General features: G+C 43.5%; 1 protein-coding gene across 5 annotated transcripts; it reads left to right on the top strand.

Annotated features, from left to right (window-relative positions):
• Positions 1-800: 800 nt before the first annotated feature.
• On the top strand, positions 801-20,997 carry LETM2 (leucine zipper and EF-hand containing transmembrane protein 2). Of its 5 annotated transcripts, none has more exons than XM_045071001.1 (12): positions 801-1,354; positions 1,649-1,827; positions 2,655-2,735; positions 4,016-4,466; positions 5,103-5,246; positions 10,045-10,182; positions 11,042-11,242; positions 12,320-12,439; positions 16,188-16,301; positions 18,242-18,334; positions 18,839-18,940; positions 19,685-20,997. In XM_045071001.1, the coding sequence occupies exons 3-12, from the start codon at positions 2,689-2,691 to the stop codon at positions 19,745-19,747; spliced, it is 1,473 nt and encodes a 490-aa protein (XP_044926936.1). In that variant the 5' UTR covers positions 801-1,354; positions 1,649-1,827; positions 2,655-2,688; the 3' UTR covers positions 19,748-20,997. The 5 variants fall into 5 exon arrangements, with proteins under 5 accessions (XP_044926936.1, XP_044926939.1, XP_044926941.1 ...); XM_045071002.1 differs by having other exon boundaries at positions 812-905; XM_045071004.1 differs by lacking the exon at positions 1,649-1,827.
• Positions 20,998-22,108: the final 1,111 nt, after the last annotated feature.

Raw genomic sequence — 22,108 nt, 5'->3', positions numbered from 1 at the left:
TCTCCACAAACTACTGATCACAAATCATACCTGTTAAGCGAGCATTATTTTTGTTAAAGATTTTATTTATTTAACAGAGAGAGATCACAAGTAGGCAGAGAGGCAGGCAGAGAGACAGGAAGGGAAGCAGGCTCCCTGCTGAGCAGAGAGCCCGATGCGGGACTCGATTCCAGAACCCTGAGATCATGACCTGAGCCGAAGGCAGCGGCTTAACCCACTGAGCCACCCAGGCGCCCCTAAGCGAGCATTTATAAAGCAAATTAGTGGAATTCAGATTTCCATATGAGGATTTCACAGCATTCCACTCTTAGGCCCCGGAGAAGGGAAAGCGAGGTTTTCCTAACCATTCCCGCCCTTTCTGCCACTGCCTCTCCGTAGAGCTCTCCGCGCCATCCCAACCGCGGCAGTTGTTGATTTGTAGGGGTTGGGGGTGGGGAGAGTACATCTAAGTGATGTAATTCGTGACTTTAAGATGGTTACCATGGCGACTATCAGGCATATTACGCTATCGGTAGGGTGAGAGGTTCTTTAATCTAGCCTTCAACGAGCATTTTCGGGGACGTTAGCCTACACGCCAGAGAGTAGAGACAGGCGGAAAAGCGTCAGTCTTGCCCCCTGCCGCAGGACAAACTCTGCTTAAACTAAACCCAACAGAGAATTCATTTTGCCGGTGGGAACTGGACCTTGGCTACTTCCAGGGCTGCCGCACCGAAGGACGCCCTCCCGCCCCATAATCTGAGAGCTCATTGGTGGGTGGTGTCGTCACTCAGAGTGACGTAACGGGATAGGAAAGAGGTGGAGCCATAGAGACTTCTGGGGCCCCTCTAGCTGGGGACCTGGGCGAGGGAGGTTTGGGAAGGGTCTGGAGGACTGAGGCAGCCGTTCCGGGGAGCCGGCCCGAGGAGGTAGGGGTGGGCTGGCCAAGTCCTTAGGCTGTTACTTGGTGGACCTCGCCTGCCTTTTTTACTCCGGAGCCCGCTCCCTCCGCATCCTGCTCTTCCCATCAGGGCCCAGGTTTCCCGATAGCTTCCAGTTCCCCACCGCACTCGCCTCAAGCCCATGACCTCGTGCCCCTGCCCGCCCCCCAGCTTTGGAGCTCAACCTCCATTTCCCCTCCTTCCGTGCTTCGCTTCGTCCTCTCTCTTCCGTACCCGGCGCCCGGCTTCTCCTTCCATAAACCTGGATCGCCAACAAGGTTGTCCTCCCCGTGCCTGCACCATCCCCGCACCCAAACACAAAGAACCGCCCCCCCCACCCCCACCCCCGCCGCCGCAAACACAGTCCACCAACACACTACGTGCACAAAAGCCGACGGCGCGTTTTGCCCCCTGTGTCGTCAAGGGCCAGAAGCAAGGTAACCCGGGGAGCCTGGGGCCCCGCGTGTGGGCGTGGGCGGTGCGAAGGCGCAGGCGGGGCTCCTGGCCGGCCCCGCCTAGGAAGTGGTTACCCACCGCTCCGGGCGGGAGTGCCCAGGGGCCGGAGAGCAGGTTAACCGCCTGATCGGGTGTGGCTTGCCTCCAGCAGGAGACCACCCTCCCTTAGCTTGGGTTTAGACGGTCCGAAGTATTCTCTGAACTCCCGTTAAAAATGTCAGCTCTGTGGTTGAGGTTTCCATCCAGGAGAGCACCCTGGTCTGCGCCTTTTCCAGCTGGAGGAAAGCAAAGTTGACGCTAAGAGATACTACCAAAAAACACCTTGCTGCCCTTGGCTGAAAAGGACTACAGGATGGAGAAAGGTTTTGAAAAAGCTTGTTTAAGGATAGCTCAGTTTGGACTCTTTGGAGAATCATCAGTACAGGAAACCAATTTACCTCCACTTGAACGATTAGTAGGTACCATGTATTATCTTCACTGCTACATAAATGTGGTCAGTGAATAATTTTTTGTTTGTTTAGTAGGCTCTGTGCCCAACATGGGGCTTGAACTCATGACCCTGAGATCAAGACTTGCCTGCTCTACCAACTTAGCCAGCCAGGCACCCCTGCTTTTCATCTTTAAAAGTTTGGGGCAACTTGGCCAAGTATGGGAAAAAGCTAACTGAAACAAATCCAGGATATTTTATCCTACCTGTATTTTTAGGCTACAAATAAGTGTGTATTGCTTAACTTCTTAAATACCTGGCAGCGGGGGCACCTTGGAGGCTCAGTTGGTTAAGCCTCTGCCTTTGGCTAGGGTCATGGTCTCAGGGTCCTGGGATAGAGCCCCACATCGGGCTCTTTGCTCAGCGGGGAGCCTACTTCCCTCTCTCTCTCTCTCTCTCTGCCTGCCTCTCTGCCTACTCGTGATCTCTGTCAAATAAACAAATAAAAATCTTAAAAAAAAAAAAAAAAAACCTGGCAACCATTCAAGTAGGTTACTGGGTGTTATTGACCAGAAATTAAAAAGTCTTTAAAGACCATATCACCATCATGAGCACCATGATGTTAGAGATCATGTCTATTTGTTGGGAAATCAAAAGTACAATTCTCAAATCCAAGCTGAGAAAACATTCATGATTGTTGGAAATGATCTTGAGAAGAGATTTTACACCTTGAACGGAATATGGAAATTTTCTAAAAAGTTATATTTCTGTAGTAGTAAACACTGAAATCCTGGTATCTTTATAATTGATGTGTTCTTAAAATACTGAATTGTTTACTTAATCCTTCTGTCTAGGTTCCTATGTTGACTAGTTGAGACAAATATAAGTATGGCCTTCTACAATTATAAAACAGTCTTAGCTATTGCCCGGACAAGGTAAGCCATGGAATATTTATATAAACTTTTTTCTAGACCAGAAAGATATATGTAAAAAGATAGGCTTGTTCCACAACAAATGAAAGCTTTGTTGACTTTAACTCTACTGCTTTTTAGGAAGCTGATATTTTATTGTATTTAAACTTACCCTAGCTTTTCTATATGCCTTAGAACTCGGGCTGAGTAATCTTTAGATGTATGGCACAGGGAAGAGAGAAGATGTAATGGTTTTAGAGTGACACCTCTGTAACTGATGAATGTTGCATGGGCCCTTAGATAGAAAAATGAGCAAAATGGCTGTCAAACAAGCCAGGCCTGGGCATATACCTGCGCTCGTAGGCCTGTTATCACTTATTTATTCTAAAGAATATTCACTGAGAACTTACTATGTGCCAGATACGTTGTACATTTTCCCTTTTGGCCCTTCAAAAAGTGTTTTATCTTGGCATGCTTCAAAAACAGTCTGAAAGAATGGAAAAACCATCTCTTTGCCAGAAGAAATGTCTTTGCCAGGAACTTTCTTTGCCTAGATGGGTCTTATTTTTATTTTCAAACAATCTGATGTGCTAATTTAACTGAAGATTGTGAGCTGTTGCAAAACTAGAATATAGAGATCCCCAGCTGGGGTGCCCAATTTTAGTTCTTATTCCTAACATTCTTAAGGAATTGTAGGTGAAGGGCATTTGGGACACAAATGCCTCTCATTTGAGGGAGTCCACAGGCACCACACAGACAAACCAGTATTATGTGTTTGGTTAATTTCCACAGAGGAAATTAATTAATATTGTTCAAGCAATATTCCTATTGTCAGCGGAGTAACCAAAGATGCAAGTGTTCCACCTGTTTTATGATAGTAGATAAAGACGACACCTTCAAACACAACCGCTGGTGGAAAAATGTTTGCTGTTAGATTTTTAAATTAATAGTTGCAGAGTTTTGCGCTCATGTCAGCACTGCATATACTAAAATTGGAACAGTTCAGAGATTAGCATGGCCCCTGGCACAGGAATAATTCCAGAGTTTCTAACTTGTAACATAGCAATTATTTTTAGGAATTAACTTATTAATATTTCTCATAGAGTCTATCACTCAAACATAAAGTGACACTGTTCTTCAACTGGGGTAAAAAGTTATATTTCCTTCATTTGTGAATATCATCTGCTTTTAAAATATGGCTTAAAAGCCGCTGCTTTATTTTAACCATATAAATATTGATTTCTTTAGTTTGTAAGTTGGTAACAGTATGTGCTCAACTCAGAGGATGTCGCTCTTTATTCCAGATTCCCTAGCTATTTTGTCCATCCTACCAGCTCTTATTCCCCATCATTTGCATTTCTTCACTTGCCAGATTCCCATTTAAATAGAACATACATCAAAAACTGTGTAAGCAAGAAGTACTCCTATCCTAATCAGTCAGGCAATAAAGTACTTCACCTACGAGCTAGAATAATACAGAAGCTGCACACATCAACATGCTGGTTACAAGAGGTCCCTGGTAAACCTCAACTGCAGCAAACCCCAAAAAAGCCTCAGGCGACAAGCCCTCAGCCCGCAGAAGGAACTGGCACGAAGATTAAGGAAGAAAAGCGATCTTATAGACAAAGAATTATGGATGAACTTAAATATTATTACAATGGATTCTACTTGCTGTGGATTGACACCAAAGTTGCTGCCAGAATGGTTTGGAGGTTGTTGCACGGACAGGTGCTGACCAGACGAGAGAGACGAAGGGTAGGCACGAATCATATTTGAGACAGAAAATGTAAAGTTAAATTGAATGATTCGGGAACCAAGTTTTAAACTCACTTGAGAACTCATCCCAAAAATCCCAAAGTAGGAATAGTAACTGATAGTGAGAACCACAGTTTCTTCCGGAGTTTCTTATTTGTCTGAAATGGACTTACTGTACAACCTTAGGCAAGATTCTTGAGATTTGTGCATATTTGCCTACAAAGTGGTTATAATTGCGTTCTGATCTCCCCCAAGGGGTTGAGAAGCTTCAGGTTTGATCTGTGCACCTGAAATAGGAAGTAGTGTTAATATATTAAGTATATGCTTTTGAAAAATCAGTTTTTGACAGATACTGTACTATTAAAGTACAGACTGCTAACATAGATGAAAGCTAACAATAGATGATGCCAGCAATATGTTTTGATTGTCATAGATTTCCTTGAAGGTGTCTCATAGATGTTACTTCAGAGCAGTAGTAAAAAGGAAAACCCTACTGGTCCATTTTATACACAGCTGCAGAAAATCTGTCTAGGGTTTTTAACACTTCAAGGACCAAGGCAGGCTTTTTTGGTTTTGTATATTTGTTTGGGGCATGTCCTAAAATAATGAATATTGCGTATGCATTTAATTCTTTAGCTCTTGAGGACTTGTGCTGATTTCTTCCGCCTGGTTCCATTTATGGTTTTCATAATTGTACCCTTCATGGAATTCTTATTACCAGCATTTCTAAAATTCTTCCCAGAGATGTTGCCATCAACTTTTGAAAGTGAATCCAAAAAGGTATGTAGGACTTTTTAACTTAAAAAAAAATTGGACTCTATTCTTTAGTTTTAAGTTTATAGAAAAATTGAGTAGAAAGTACAGAGGATCTTGGATACTCCCCCCATTTCCCTGGTTGTTAATGTCTCGCATTTGTGTGATCTGTTTGTTACAATTGAAGAACCAATATCTAGATAATATTAAATATCCTACTTTACATTGGCTTCACTCTGTGTTGTACTGTTCTATGGGTTTTGAAAAATGCATGATGTCATGGTATCTACCATCACCCACTGCCCTAAAAATGCTCTGTGCATCATCTGTTGTTCCTCCTACCTCCCCCAACCAATGGCAAGCACTGTCTCCGTAGATTTGCCTTTTCCGGAATGTCATAGAATTGGAATCATACAGTATATAGTCCTGTCATGGATCATTTCTTTCTATCACTGCATAATATTTCACTCTATGGATGTGCCAGGGGGTGTTTCTCTGTTGACCTGTTGAAGGGTATTGTGTTTGATTCCAGTTTTTGGCAATTATGAATAAAGCTGCTATAAATATCTGTGTGCAGGGGTTTGGTTTTTTTTTTATGATCATAAGTTTTCAACTCATTTGGATTCCTAAATACACAGGAAAGCAATTACTGGATTGTATGGTAAGACTATGTTTAGTTTCATAAAAAAAAATAACTGTCTTCTGAAGTCCCTGTATCATTTTTCATTCCCACCAGCAATGAGAGTGCCCATAGCTCTGTATCTTCATCAGCCTTCAATGTTGTCAGTGCTTTGAATATCAGCCATTCTAATAGATGTGAAGTGATTTCTCATTGTTATTTTAGTTTGCAATTCTCTGATGACATATGATACTGGGCATCTTTTCATATGCTTGTTTGCCATCTGTATGTCTTCTTTGGGGATGTATCTGTCTTTTGCCCACTTTTTAATGGAGGTATTCATTTTCTAATTGTTGTCTTTTAGGAGTTCTTAATACATTTGGATACAAGTCCTTTAACAGATAGATATCTTGCAGATATTTTCTCCCAGCTTGTGGCTTGTCCATTTTCTTAACTGTCTTTCACAGAGCTAATGTTTTTGGTTTTGTAATTAAATATAAGTTATCAGTATTTTTTTTTTCCAGATCATGCTTTTGGTGTTGTATCTAAAAACTCATTGCCAAATTCAAGGTCACTTAGGTTTTCTCCTACATTTTCTTTTTCTTTTTTTAATTTTAAGTAGGCTCCATACCCAATGTGAGGCTTGAACTCATGACCCTGAGGTCAAGAGCCCCATGCTCTACTGACTGAGCCAGCCAGGCGTCCCTCCTACATTTTCTTCTAAAAGTTTTAAAGTTCTGAGTTTTACATTTAAGTCTCTGATCCATTTTGAGTTAATTTTGGTAAGAGGTGGAACATCAGGATTAAGATTCATATTTTCTTATTTATGTGTGGATACCAGGTTTTTCTAGCATCATTTGTTAAAAAAAATGATTCCCTTTCCATTGAATTTATCTTGTTTTTCACCATTAAAAAAATAAAGGGAACAAAAATCAGCTGTTATTGCAGTGACTAGTTGAACAGTGGGCATGATTTAGCCAGGCAGACCCTTTCTTTCTTGAGAATAGTCCTAGAGAAGATGGGTCCTCGTTGGATGGTCACTGTGATGGTGACAGACTAGGAAAACTAGGGAGCCCCTTTGTTCTTTCCCTTCTGTGCCACTCAACTGGACCAAGGTCTGAAGGCACAACCACATGATGAGAGGATGAACAGGACAACTTTTAAATCGGATCAGGAAATGTTTTCTAGAAGAGATAACTATGCAACCTAGACTAGAAGGATGGTAGAATTTTGCCGCAACATTTGAAAGGCTTTCTGGATAGAAAGAGTAGCACCTAAAATGGCTTACTTGTGTGAAAGAATTGGACATAATCTGAGACACTGAGTGCTGCTTTGTGGGTGGAGCAGGGAAGAGACAGAGTGATGTGTTGGGGTCAGGTTGGAAAGCGTCTACCACCCTAAGAGATGTAGACTTTGCTTTTGACCATGGTGAATAATGGAAGGTAAATTTAAGCAGAGGGTGGGTAACACAGTTAGATCTGTATTTTAGAAAAAACGATTTTGCTGGCTAAAAGGATGGAAGAGGGCAGGGCCAAAGGAGGGATTTCCCGATTTCCGGCTGGCATGCTATTACAGTAGTGCAGGAGAGATTAAATTATGAAAGTGGCATTAAGAATAAAAACTTGAAGGGGCGCCTGGGTGGTTCAGTGGGTTAAGCTGCTGCCTTCGGCTCAGGTCATGATCTCGGCGTCCCAGGATTGAGTCCCACATCGGGCTCTCTGTTCAGCAGGGAGCCTGCTTCCTCCTCTCTCTCTCTCTCTCTGCCTGCCTCTCAGCCTACTTGTGATCTCTGTCTGTCAAATAAATAAATAAAATCTTAAAAAAAAAAGAATAAAAACTTGAAGATACGTTAGAGGTACACGTAAGGGGTAGAATCAAATTGGCATATTTGACTGGCTATGGTTTAGTTTACTTACCTTTAAGATAATCAGGACCTAGAATAAATACTGTGGGATTCCAGGGAATGTGTTCATGAATTCAGGAAGGTGGGGGAGAAAGGAAGTGATTTATGTAGATTCCTCATTCCTCAATGCTGCTCATTCCCCAGATACACATCCATACACACCATGGCTACAGTTTTAGAAGATACGTTCTCTTTCTTTTCTTTCCATGGACTAAAGCAAATGAGAAAATGAGAGAGAGAGGTGGTGTGGTGGGGGGAGGAAGTTGTGGGGGTGGGGGATGGGAAGAAGCAAGACTTTCTATTTATGTCAGATTAGAGAACCCATGCATTTCTCTTTCGTAGTACTTATTTATTATACTTTAATTTGTAGAATTACTGGATGATCATTAGTCACTAATGTTTGTCTTTCCCATTAGACTAAAGTCCCATGAGGGCAGGAATTCTTATCTGTTTTTGCTCAATTTATCCCCAGTACCTAGTGCAAGGTAGATGCTCAATAAATAAATGAATAGGTGGTTGGATATGGATATAGGAAATGGATAACTAAATGGGTTCTAATGATGGCATTGCCACTGGCGTTGTGTGATTTTTTTTTTGGTTGAGTCTTTTTTTTTTTTTTTAACAGACAGAGATCACAAGTAGGCAGAGAGTCAGGCAGAGAGAGAGAGGAGGAAGCAGGCTCCCTGCTGAGCAGAGAGCCCAATTCAGGGCTCAATCCCAGGACTCTGGGATCATGACCTGAGCCAGAGCCAGAGGCTTTAACCCACTGAGCCACCCAGGCACCCCTTGGTTGAGTCTTTTAAGATTTTTCTAAAAATTCATGATTGCTATGATTGGTTAATCATTAGAATCTCTTGGGCAACTTCAAAAAAAAAAACAAACATAGAAAATCTTATTCCTCTCCATCCCCGAGTCCTGACAATGGTTATTATTTTTTTTAAAGATTTGTTTATCTAGTTTAGAGAGAGAATGAGCAAGCACATGAGTGGGAGTGGCAATGGGAAAGGGAAGAGAGAATCCCAAGCAGACTCTGCGCTGAGCATGGAGCCTGACGCAAGGCTCAGTCTCATGACCATGAGATCACGAACCCAAGCCAAGACCAAGAGTTGGATGCTTAACTGACTGTGCAACCCAGATGCCCCTGACTATGGTTATTTCAACAATGCTACCACACTGCATTTCTGATAATAAATGAGGTTTTAGAAGTACGCATTAACATCATGTCTTAAGAGTATACATTTAGGGGCACCTGGCTGACTCAGTCAGTAGAACATACAACTCCTGATCTCAGGGCTGTGAGTTCAAGCCCCACCTGTGGAGTAGAGATTGCTTTAAAAATAATAATAATAAAAGGAATGTACATTTAATTCTCTTTTGTGTAGTACTTTGTTTATATCTGTCATAACACTTAAGTCAGTGTATTATAATTAATTGTATCTTTTTTTTTTAAAGATTTTATTTATTTATTTGACAGAGAGAGATCACAAGTAGACAGAGAGGCAGGCAGAGAGAGAGGGAAGCAGGCTCCCCGTTGAGCAGAGAGCCCGATGCGGGACTCGATCCCAGGACCCTAAGATCATGACCTGAGCCGAAAGCAGCGGCTTAACCCACTGAGCCACCCAGGCGCCCTAATTGTATCTGTTTTGTATTGAAGTTATATGATACTCTAACATAGAGTTAATTTCCTAGTTTTCTTTGTTTGTGGGCCACACAAAATCTGGGCCCACTCTGGGATCGGGGGCTGGCTCAGCTAGCAGCCAGGATGGTTTATACCAGACTAAGAGATAATATCTCATTCTAAAGCTTTTTTTTTTTTTTTTTTAAGTTTTTATTTATTTATTTGACACACAGAGATCACAAGTCGGCATAGAGGCAGGCAGAGAGAGAGGGGGAAGCAGGCTCCCCGCCGACCAGAGAGCCCAATGCAGGGCTCGATCCCAGGATTATGGGATCATGACCTGAGCCGAAGGCAGAGGCTTTAACCCACTGAGCCACCCAGGTGCCCCTAATATCTCATTCTAAATAATGACAAAGCCTTCCATTGAGGGGATATTTTGGATCTATCAAATATTTATGGCCATCGTATTAGTAAGAGATAAAGGGTAAGATTAAGGTGGCAAGTTGCAGATAGAGACTACTTTTTTTTGGTTCTCACAAAACCCATTTAACTAGGTTTGAAAATCGTTTTAAGTTGCAAAAGAGGGATGAATGATAACAAGGGTAACAATTATTTTCCTCTCATCTTTATCTAAGAACTTGTAAACCTGAAGGATCGATTAACTTTCTCCTCTTCCGTTATTAAGGAGGAAAAACAGAAAAAGAAAATGGCTGCGAAGTTGGAACTAGCAAAATTTCTTCAAGAAACGATTACAGAAATGGCCAGGAGGAACAGGGCCAAGCTGGGAGACGACTCCATTCAGTTCTCCTCCTATGTCAAACAGGTGTCAGTCTCTTGTGGTTACACTTCTAGGTACACACCGAGGTTGTGGAAGCAACTTCTAGGCTGGCGGTTATATGAAAGTTTCATGTCATTGTGGATTGTCCAGATTGTTCACAGTCTCTGAGGGCAAATATCTAAGTTATACACATACAATATTGCAAACATTTACAGTAGAGTGTACAAAACCTACCTTAAAGCAGTCATGTATTGGAAAGAACCGTAGATGTAGAGTCAAACTTCTGAACTACTCCTGATTTTTCAGCTGACTTAGGCTGACTTGGAGACTTCCTTATGCCTCTTGGTCCCACAGGGCCCATTTCCAGATGTAAGACAGAGTCTATGAATGTGCTTTGGTGTGTATTTCAAATAGTATGCAGAGAAGGTTAAATTAAGAAATACATTTTATAGTTGATAATTTTTTTTTTAAAGATTTTATTTATTTATTTGACGGAGAGAGATCACAAGTAGGTAGAGAGGCAGGCAGAGAGAGAGAGGAGGAGGAAACAGGCTCCCTGCTGAGCAGAGAGTCCGATGCGGGACTCGATCCCAGGACCCTGAGATCATGACCTGAGCCGAAGGCAGCGGCTTAACCCACTGAGCCACCCAGGCGCCCCTATAGTTGATAATTTTTAAAAAAAGATTTATTCACTTATTTTAGAGAGGGAGAGTGTACATGAGTGGGGGGAGGGGCAGAGGGAGAGAAATGATCTCAAGCAGACTCCCGTCTGAGCTCAGAGCCTAACATGGTGCTCCATTCCATGGCCCATGAGATCATGACCTGAGCCTAATGCTCAACCGACTGAACCACGCAGGAGCCCTACAAAACACATTTTAATGAATCTCTTTGTCCCACTGCCTAGGTCCAGACAGGCCACAAGCCCAGCACAAAGGAGATAGTTCGATTTTCCAAACTGTTTGAAGATCAGCTCACCCTGGAGAGCCTAGATCGACCTCAGCTGGTTGCCCTCTGCAAGCTTCTAGAGTTGCAGGCCTTTGGAACCAACAATTTGCTCCGCTTTCAACTTCTGATGAAACTAAAGTCTATAAAAGCAGATGATGAAGTAAGAGCTGAACTGTAGTTGTCAGGGAATTAGCCCGGCTTGGGAGATCCTTTAGGGTGACTTCGTGATAAAGAGCTATATCTTCTCTTAGATCTGCCCCTGGACGGGTTCTGGCAAACCACTGAGCAGTTTAAACAATCATTACCATGACAATCTGAACCCTCATTACTCACTTCAGGAGTTGTTTGTCATACTCTGACGCACTTTTCTGGAGAATGCCCTCATAAGCAGTTAGTGATTTAGTAATCTACATCAGTTAGGACCCGCTAGAAGGAACAGCAGCCCAGGAGGCTCCTGAGTCTTCCATTACTAAGGACAGGGCTCTGCCCTCACACCTCAGCTCCCCTTCCTCAGAGCTGGCACCGACGTAAATATTCTGCTGGGTGAGTTAGTCTGATAAGAAGGAGTGGCAAGGCATAACTCAGGGAGGGAGAGCCCAGCTTAGACATCTGATGGGGGAAAGGCATCGTTAACTGCTAATTAGACTCTTAAAAAATGGAAAGAATGTTTTTTGAATCAGAATCAGCTGCTTTCAAGCATTCTGCCTGAGGGAGCAAGATTCCCAGAACTGAGAAAGCATGATCCTGGTGGCCTCATTTAGATTTCAGCTGTTGCTTTCAGAATTTTGGAATAAACAGTACTGGTCCCAGAAGTACCCTAGTTTTGGGTCACACCAAGCAGAAACCGTATTGTGTATCGAGCGAGTTTTGTGGACCCGAGTTAGGGCCGTTCCCGGATGGAGGTAGGAGGATGGTAAGGGGAAGGGCGACACTGGGACACCAGCAAATGGTGCACTGAGAGCTTGTCACGCGGAATATTTTCTAATGAATCCTAAAGCTGCCATGAAGGGGAAACGCACATCGAGAGGGGAGAGGATTACTTTGGTGAAAAAGTGTTGGAGAGGAGTCCTGGGACTATTTCTGATAGTGTTAATACCAGTTTGCAGAATTCCCTTCATTTTCAGCTGCTGCACCTTTAGCCAGCGAGAGGACAGGTGTGGCCCCTGATTTGTTGGAATTTGGGATTCGGTAAAACTGGAACCAAAAGGGCCAGTACCATTCTTTATGTTACTTTCAGGTAATTGCCAAAGAAGGGGTGAGCGCTCTGAGCGTGTCGGAACTACAAGCAGCCTGCAGGGCCCGGGGGATGAGATCCCTGGGTCTCACTGAGGAACAACTGAGACAGCAGCTCACAGAGGCAAGTTGCAGCTCTCCGGGGCCCTTTCCACTAGAACTCTGTCCCCTGCGCTTTGTAGACCTCACTCTGATTTCTGTTTTTCAGGCGAGCCGTCCCACCTAATGTGCCTTCTTTAATTGAGCAGTGGGACGCTGAAGAAGCTAGATTTATTTTTGATGGAGACAGGGTATTCTGTCAGTTTTCTTTCTTTTTTTTAAGTTTCACTTAATTGACATACACTGCAATATTGGTTTCTGGAGTAGAATTCAGTGAGTCACCATTCACGTACAATACCCGGTGCTTGGCACAACAAGTGCCCTCCTCATACCCATCACCCATCGAGCCCATCCCCCGTCCCCCCTCCCTCCATCAACCCTCGGTTTGTTCTCTATCCTTAAGAGTCTCCTCCGGTTTGTTTCCCCCTCTCCTTCCCCCCTTCCCCATACGTTCATCTGTTTTCTTTGTTAAATTGCGCATATGAGTGAGATCATAAGGTATTTGTCTTTCTCTGACTTATTTCACGGAGCTAAATACACTCTAGCTCCATCCGTGTCATTACAAATGGCAAGATTGCATTCCTTTTGACAGCTAAGTAGTATTCTATTCCTTCTTTATCTAATCATCAGTCCATGGACACTGGGCTCTTCCCATGACTTGGCTATTGTTGATAACGCCGCTATAAACATCAGGTGACATATGCCTTTGGATCTGTTGCTGCATAAACAACAATCACAAACTTAGTGGCTGAAAACAGCACCCCATTTATTAGCTTACAAGTTCTTTTTTTTTTTTTTTTTAAGATTTTATTTATTTATTTGACAGAGACACAGCAGGAGAGGGAGCGCAAGCAGGGAGGGTTAGAGAGGGGGAAGCAGGCTTCCTGCTGAGCAGGGAGCCTGATGCGGGGCTTGATCCCAGGACCCCAGGATCACGACCTGAGCTGAGGGCAACTGATAAACGACTGAGTCACCCAGGCACCCCAGCTTACAAGTTCTGTCAGAAGTGCAGGCTGTGTTTTTTCTGGAGGCTCTGGGGGAAGATTCCACTTCCAGGCTCATTCAGTGTGTTGGCTGAATTTAGTCTTTTGCAGCTGGAGGACTGAGGTCCCATTTCCTCACTGGCTGTCAGCCCCAGGCTCCTCAGCCCTGCAGGCCCCCTGCATGCCTTACCTCTGGGTCCCATCCCTCTGCAAAGCCAGGAAAGGAGAGCTGCTCACACTCTAGCCCCTCATAGGCCTCACATCTCAGACTTCCCCTTTCTGAACTCTAGCTCCAGATTTAAAGGCCTCACGTGATTAGGTGAGACCTCCTCAAATAACTTCCTGCTTTCAGTTCTGCTGACTTGGGGTCCTAATTATTTCTGCAAAACCCCTCACAGCAGCACCTAGATTCATGTTTGAATAACTGGGAGAAGGTGTGGGTACACTAGGGACTAGGAATCTTGGGGCCACCTTAGAATTTTACATACTCAGGGTATTTTAAGGGCCTGGGCAAAATTCTTGAATCCAGGGCCTGTTGTGTGTGAATCCATCTGGAGGTCTAAGCCTTGCCTGAGGGCTTTACCTGGGACTACTTTCCAGTTAGTACCCCAAGCCAATATAAAGTGTTAGCTTTGGCAACAGATGTTTAATATTTTCCCACTGACAACATATTTTAACTAAGAGCATCAGTGTTTTTTTGTTTTATGACTTATTTATTTTAGAGTGAGAACACCTGCACACATGAGTTGGGGGAGGGACAGAGGGAGAGAATCTTAAGCATGCTTGAGTCCCCGCTGACCACGGAGCTAGCTGTGGGGCTAAGGTGGGGTTTGATCCCATGACCCATGAGATCATGACCTGAGCCAAAACCAAGAGTCAGATGCTTTACCGACTGAGCATAGGTATCCCAGAGCATCAATGTTTTTAATCAAAGCAGTAACTCCTATTAATATTCTCATTCTTGGGGCCCCTGGGTGGCTCAGTTAGTTAAGCATCTGCCTTTGGCTGAGGTCATGATCCCGGGGTCCTGGAATGGAGCCTGCGTCTCGCTCTCCAGCTCCTCCCTTGCTTGTGTTCCCTCTCTCACTATCTCTCTCTGTCATAAATAAATAAAATCTTTTTTAAGAAAATAAAAGTAAGTTTAAAAAATGGAACTCTCATTCTTGTAACTATAATAAATGCTATAAAGCATACACAAATTATTTTGGAATAGGAGCAATTGTTGTGACTTTGAAACCACGTCAGGTAGCTATTTCCTTTTACATGTTGGACCTGCTCTGGCTGGAAGATGAACATATTGTAGGGAAAGTTTCTTAAAATAACTTATTTCTTTTTTTTAATAATTTTTTAAATATTTTATTTATTTATTTGACAGAGAGAGAGATCATAAGTAGTCAAAGAGGCAGGCAGAGAGACAGGGGGAAGCAGGCTCCCCTCAGAGCAGAGAGCCGGATGCAGAGCTTGGTCCCAGGACTCCGAGGCTGTGATCTGAGCCAATGGCAGAGGCTCAACTCACTGAGCCACCCAGGTGCCCTAAAATCATTTATTTCTTGAACATAGAGTATTAAATGGATTCATACTGTCAAATAGCTTTCTTGAAAGTGTACATTTTTCCCACAAAGGAGTGAGGATACCGATCCAACAACGTATGATAGTCAACACTGTATTACTCAGAAATTCTTGTGTTAGGATACAGGCAGGCATTTCACAGAAGGGAAACTCTAAGATGATAATCATATGAAACACCTTAACTTCATAAGAAGATAAAACAGATACCACATTCACCTGTTAAGTTGGCATAGATCAGTTTGATAACACACCGTGTTGTTGAGGGTTAGGGAGAGGGGCACTCATGCATTGCTACTGAAAACCTCCACGGAATCTTTCAAAATTTAAAAATGCATTCACTTTGACCTAGAAATTTCACTTGTGCAGTATGACATATCTATAAAATTATCCACTGCAACACCATTTATAATAACAAAAGACTGGAAATAGGCTCAAGTTCATAAATAGGAGAATAATCAAATTATGGCCTTTTCATGCAACAGTGGGATCCTTTACGGATGGTTAAAAAGGAGGCATCTCCACAGCCACGCATATGGATCGATCTCCAAGATATTTCAGTGAAAAAAAGCAAAGGATAGAACAATGTGTATATTGCCTTTTTTGTGGAGATGAAAAGTGTACAAATGTGTGTTTGTTTATCCGCAGGATACTTTGGGAGAGTACGTAAGGACCTGGTGACAGTGGTTGCTTCTAGGGAGGGAAACAGGGTGGTTAAAGGATGGGAGTAGAAGGCAGGTTTATTGGTATTGATCATATTTTATTTGCTTCTGAGTTTTGTCTCGTACATGTATTATCTACCTAAGTATATATGTATATAGCTATGTGTCTATTTTTTTTTAAAGGTTGGCCATTTGGTACTTGAAAATTACATCTCATTCTCATTTTAATTTCTTTGGTTATGAGTGAGGCTTATTTATTCTTTCCCCTCACTTGCTCTGTGTCTAAGAGAAGATCCCCCGCTCCTTCAATCCGCAGTGGATTTGAGAGGTGACTGGAACGCTCTCTCTCTAAGAGAGGCTCCCACTGTTGCGAGGCGGGTAACAGACTCCAGCCACTGGTGCCGAAGCCAGGAGACTAGTGTTCTCACCCTTGTCCTGCTGCTGCTCCCCAGCATGTGCCTGGGGAAGCTGATGAAACTAGGGAAGCGGTTGGTGATGGTGAGTCACGCCCAGTTTGAACATGCTGGAATTCTGTCCTGTGTTATTCTCTTCCCATTTCCAGTGGCAGGACCTCCACCTGAAGGAGAATGTCCCTCCTTCTCTGTTGCTTCTGTCACGAACCTTCTACCTGATCGATGTGAAGCCAAAGCCAATCGAGATACCACTAAGTGGGGAGGTGAGTACCCAGGATGTGGATTTCCGTAACTGGGGCCTCTCCACAAATGTCTTATTTCCTCTTGCAGTTAGGGAGGACATTTCTTTTTGAGTGTCTTTTGGCACTTGGTCCAGTGGGCTTTAAAATCTTTTTTTAAATTCCTTAAGAAAATTAAAATTGCTAAAGCTAACTCTAGCTATAGGGCTCTTACTGTCTTTGTCTCAGCTTGATTTAGGAATCCAGTTTATTCCTTCTCCTGAACCATCTAGAGTCTTCGTTAGTGGCCTCTTGCTCTTCTGAGACTGAATGGTTCCTCGTCTTTCATGTCCATTTCATTTGTCGAGATTCCTATTAATTTTGAAGTGACGAAAGGCCAGTCTAGAATGTAAACTTTTTGTCTTCCTTCCACTCATTTTCTTAGTCATTTTTTGTTGCCTTTAATTCAGTAGCTCCCCGCCACCCCCTCACCACCCCCAGCGTTTTACTGTAAAACCCAGGATTGGCCTGATCACTAGAGCATCTTGCTCTGGTCAGAAGGGGCCTCTCACTTCTCTGCTTTGTGGCTTCATGTCTAAGTCAGAATCTGCACAAGTGAGAAAGAGAGACCATTGTGGAACATGCTGCATGTGTGGTGTAGCAGATGAATCCAAGTTCTCTGGAGTGGGGACCCATCCGTTTTAATTTAGTTATGCTAGTGACTCCTTGGACAAGCCAAGGGAAATGATATGAAGTCCAGCATGAAAATTACACTTTGGGGAACACCCTCTTGCTTTGCCTTTCCATATTTCCAGAGACTAATCAGATTTGGGCTTTGTTCAGGAAGGATTCTAGGGAGAATGGGAGCAATTCTGGAACCTATACCATCTTTTAAAAGGCAGCCTACCTGGTTCTTACTCTGTATTTGGTCTTTAAGACTGACCAAATTTGTCATTCTTAGACTGCTCTCAGGTGCAAGGAAATCTTGGGATAGTACAATATCTCAGAGCTTAATCTATGTTCTCAGAATTATTCTAGTGGGGCATAAACACTTTAGCCAGATGCCACTTTCTGGAATGTTTGAGAAAGACCTAGAAATTAAGGACAAAATGACAAGTTCCTAGGCATTTTATTTGTTGCTCTTTTCTTTTTTTAATCCATGCTTTTAAACTTGTTTTCCATATATACAGAATGAGAATAAGTAGCATGCTAGGTTCTATACAGAATTTAGGGACATCAAGTTAAATATACTATAATTTAGGATATATGTAGCTCTTTTCCCTCCCAAGTACACAAAACAATTACATATTTCCAAAGAGCAGTGACATATTTACTTTTCAAATCTAATTGTAATTCTTGAAGATAGGTTAGCTAGCTGTTCTCAAAATACCATGTCTTCCATTTTCCTCATGTTGCAGGAGCTTCTGTTAAGGAGCACCTACCATTTTAATAATAAATCGGACAAACTTACCATTATTAGACACCAAAAATGATAAAGATAACAATTTTGACTAAGTTGTATTAATACTATTAGAAACTGATGAGTAACTGAGAAAAGGCAACTTTTTTTTTGCCAGACTGAAAACAGGACCAGAATTGGCAAATCAGTAGCTTAATGACCGCAGACTTTTTTTTTTTTTTTAATTTATTTTTTAAGTAATCTCTACACCCAACATGGGGCTCAAACTCACAACCCTGAGACCAAGAGTTGCATGCTTCACTGACAGAGCCAGCCAATCACCCCGACCAAGGAGTTTTAATTCTAGAATCTCATTCAAGGGCCACTTTGCATGTACACCACTCAGTGATACTAAGTTGCTGCTTCAGGGGCCTGCTTCCTACATTCTCCTAAAGGGCAGAGTTGGAAGAAGTTAGGGATTCAGTGAGTGGAAAGCAAGTTGCGCTAGAAAGCATTAACTACTGTAAAAGTTGAGTTGTAGGAAGAGCAGAAAGCTGATGTTCGTATAAAATACTTCTCTTCCTAGTCTTCCAAAACAGATATTCTTGTGGAATCACCTACTTCTCTTGGATCTAAGGAGACACTGGTGGATTTAGCACCTCCACTGAAGGGAACTAAGGTTAGACTATTACTTTTCATTTGATTAATTAGGTTTCAACATGAAAATAAGTTAATTTATCCTTTTTTTAAATTTTAAGATTTTATTTATTTATTTGACAGACCTGGGGGAGGGGAGCAGGCTCCTTGCTGAGCGGAAAGCCCGATGTGGGGCTCGATCCCAGGACCCTGGGAACGTGACCTGAGCTGAAGGCAGAGGCTTTAACCCACTGAGCCACCCAGGCGCCCCAATTTATCCATTTTTAACTCTCAGTGAAACTGAATTTCAATACCATGGTGTTCTTTAATCAGGACTATTTATTGTACTATTAGTACAATAATAGTACTATTGTACTATTAGGTCAACATTTGGCTCTATGTAATTAGGTTCCAAATTTAGCCTTTTGAATCCTGTCGTGGAAGAGGTGGTAGTTACACGTTCCTGGGGGTCTCAGCAGTGTGACTATAGATCTAAGACCCATTCTGTTTTAAATCAGTAACCCAACTCTCAGTTCTGCTCTTAAAGGATGAAGAATTTATACAGCTGCCGCCGGTTCCGTCATCCCCCATAACACCATCGACACCTATCCCGTTACCTGAGGGACCCATCACTTCTGCTAAAGAAGCTGTGAGTATCTGAAAAAAGAACACCTTTGGTCTAGTTATTTTTAAGGGCAGTGAGGATCTAGAATTGTTACTATTGCAAAACACCACATGCTTCTTCCTGTCATCCAAACAGGAAGTTGTAGGCTGAACTTTCATCGTGTCGTAACCACTACGTTTTTAAAATTCAGTTATCAAAAAGCCCCCCCAAAAACCCCCCCCAAAACCCCAGCTTATCAACCAGTGCAGTCATGGATGAGGCCTCAACACATTAAGTCTAGAAGCTCATTATAATATAGGCAGACTCTTATTTTCTTTTGTGCCAGATGGAAATAGTTCCCATATGTTGTGTATTTCGCACAGGCTTTAAATGTCAGGAAATACTAGCAGGAAAGCAATTTAAATCCTAGGAGAAATGTATGTAAATAAGAAATTACTTATTTATCTACTTTTCCCCTTTGGGTCAAAGAATCTGGGACAGGGCAAAAGCCTGACACAAGGATGTGGCAGGGGCGTCCTGGGAGAGGTTGACTGGCTCAACTGGCCCCCAAAGGCCAAAGAAGAGAGCCAGCCAACACATAGACACCCAGGGCCGGACACCCAGGGTCCTTGCTTGCAAGTCTTTTTAAATTTTATAATTAAGGTAAGTTGCAAACTTGGAGTTGACTTTGTGCTCTGTCATTTGATTAAGAAAACAGAAAAGGGGCTCTTGAGGAACTTCCACATCTCGCTGTGAGCAGTGCCTAAAGTCCTTATGTTTTGTACCTAGACCCTCCAGGCCGAATCACAAAAGGCAACGCAGAACAGCAAGGCAAGTTCTAAAGGTGCATAAGGACCATGGGAGATGAAGCTCAGTCGTCAGCTTCCTGCCCGCAGCGGTGGCATCCATGCAGGACCATCCAGCTCAGACAGATGCTGTGTCTGGTTTAAGCAGAGATCAGCCGTGTCGTCCTTGGGGCAGTCCTTTGAGGCCTTGTAACCCTTCCAGATGACGCCAGCAGTGAGACCAACTTCAGACCATTTAGAAATATAATCTCAAAGCCACCTTCCTCTGTACCATGACGTCATCCCACTAAACTATGTGAAGCCCCCTCCCCGTGTTATTTTTGAACAGCTTCATATTCGTGTGCATGTCCTTTAAGGGAGGACTTTTTTTGCATAATGGAATCAGCTTGGCACCTTAGATTCAAGTAAGAACTTGGAAACTCCGAAACCAGGGATCCATCAGTAAAAATAGTGCCCTGGAAACAAAGCACCTTAATGGGATGGAATGGGCTTATTCCCCAGTAAGGCCTTTCCGGATATGAAGAAGAAAAAGCTTTCTGGAGAAGAAAACAGGAGTTCAACAGACTGGCGACCCACAAGGCCTGGCTGCTGCTCAGCTGCTCAGAGGCTCCCCCTCTGGGGCCCTCGGAGCCTGCAGGAATCTGGGAGGACGCCACTATTCCAGCACACGTGGCTTTCATTAGCCACCATTTTGCCAGGAAACATAATTACGGGTTTAAGACGTAACCATTTGTCTGTGCTGGGTGTATGCTTTTCTGGTGTGTGTGTCTTTCACAAACAAGACCATTTGTTAGTCATCGGGGTGGTTAAGAGTCTGACACAATCCCTGAGCTACCCAGTAACGAGTATTATGTTCAGATACTTATGTTTGGGGTTTTCGGGATGGTCAGTTCTGATAAAACTCAATACCTTGCCGTGCAGCTGACCCAAGAGCTTTCTTCCCTTGGGGAGTGCTTAGAAAGAAAGAGGTGTTTTCGGTTTGTGGGGGATGAGATTGGTTTTCTTCACTCTCGGTGAAACTGAAAGCGGTTAGATGGGAGTCATTGAAACCAAGTGCAACTCCAATCTTCCTGTCTGGGATCACCTACGTGAGGACTGTCATCAGTGCTTCCCAGCAAAGATCTGTACTTTACAATGCTTTCTAAGCTCCTCTCCACCAGAGGGAAAGCCCCACCCTGGCCTGCTAATGCACTCCAGTTCCTCAAGAATGATGAATCCCTACTACACAGCATTCGCTGGGTCTCCCCATTGGCCTCGCAAGGTGATTCACAATAAATTCTCCCATTTTTAAAACCATGGGTGTTTATTTTAATTAGCTCACATTTCAAGTGTTGAATGTGGAGAAGGGATTAGTTACTTAACTTGTTCAATCCTGTCTTAGCTGAATGATTTATAAGGACTGCTAGGCTATTGTGCAGTTCTTTCTGGCTTTTCCTACAAGGCAGAGTGGGAATGGTTACGGCAAGGGGCCCCTGGTCAGTTCTGGCTCCAGCTGGCTGGCCTTCACCCTTTTTTCTACATAGAGGCACTGAGACACTGAACACACTCCTCTTCCCATTCTTTGGATCATAGGTCAAAGAAGTCAGGATGTTTCTTTGGTCTCATCACCTAGAGCCCTTGGCTGTTGGGCTGTATGGGATTTTTACATCTAGCCCCTGCTGAAACCGAACTAGCAGTTCTGGTAAATAGTTACCAACCAATTCTGGTTGGGGTACAGTCCTGGCTTATAGCATTTGCCTTCAGGCTGCCATCGAGAGGTCACTGAGGGAGTCAGGAAGAGGGGTGCCCCATTAGCGCCAGCACAGTCACTAAATGGGTCACTTCTCTGCTCCAACACAAGCATCTGGGAGGCAGTGTCCTGTATGTGGCCCTGAAGGGTTTTAGGTGCCAACCTGGAGGGACCTTGCCCCAGGCTGAATCTTCCTCAACAGCTGGGTTCTTGATGATCTTCCATCCCCTTGGCTCTCCTCAGCTGAGAGAGAGGGGTGGGAGGCTATGCCAGCGTGCTACAAAGCTTGCTCCTTCCCTGCAGATGCCTAGGCTTTGCTGTGCCATCTGCGAATCATCCCACTGGGTGGGACTGCAGGCAGTTTATAAGACCAGACCTCAGTGGTGCTGTCCGATTTGGTCGGCATCCCATTCAGAGAGCATTTTGCCCCAACACGGAGGTGTTGGTGGCACCTGACATTTACGGACCCACACCTGTGCCACATGTAATTCTGTCCTTCAGTTGTTACAGCACCAGTCACAATGGTGACATCAAATACACTGTCGTGCTGTCAAACCTAGGCTGAAGATTTCCCAGTCACTACCAGTTAGCTCCCTGGAGGTCAGGTCAGACCTAGGGAACTTGGAAGCTGAGTGGCACAGCCCCCGCTACGTTGACTGAGATCTTGGCCTGCTGGCT

This window comes from Mustela putorius, unplaced genomic scaffold (genome assembly GCF_011764305.1).
Source record: "Mustela putorius furo isolate JIRA1106 unplaced genomic scaffold, ASM1176430v1.1 tig00003976_pilon_pilon_pilon, whole genome shotgun sequence".
Taxonomy (NCBI): domain Eukaryota; kingdom Metazoa; phylum Chordata; class Mammalia; order Carnivora; family Mustelidae; genus Mustela; species Mustela putorius.
The sequence above is the reverse complement of the archived record's forward strand: the minus strand, read 5'-3'. Positions and strand labels throughout refer to the sequence as shown.

Excerpts from the sequence above, each read along its gene's own strand:
- LETM2 (XM_045071004.1), top strand. The coding sequence starts at position 2,689 with ATGGCCTTCTACAATTATAAAACAGTCTTAGCTATTGCCCGGACAAG. Across the intron at positions 18,335-18,838 it reads CTCCACTGAAGGGAACTAAG|GATGAAGAATTTATACAGCT; the intron begins GTTAGACTATTA and ends CTGCTCTTAAAG. Across the intron at positions 18,941-19,684 it reads TCACTTCTGCTAAAGAAGCT|ACCCTCCAGGCCGAATCACA; the intron begins GTGAGTATCTGA and ends TTTTGTACCTAG.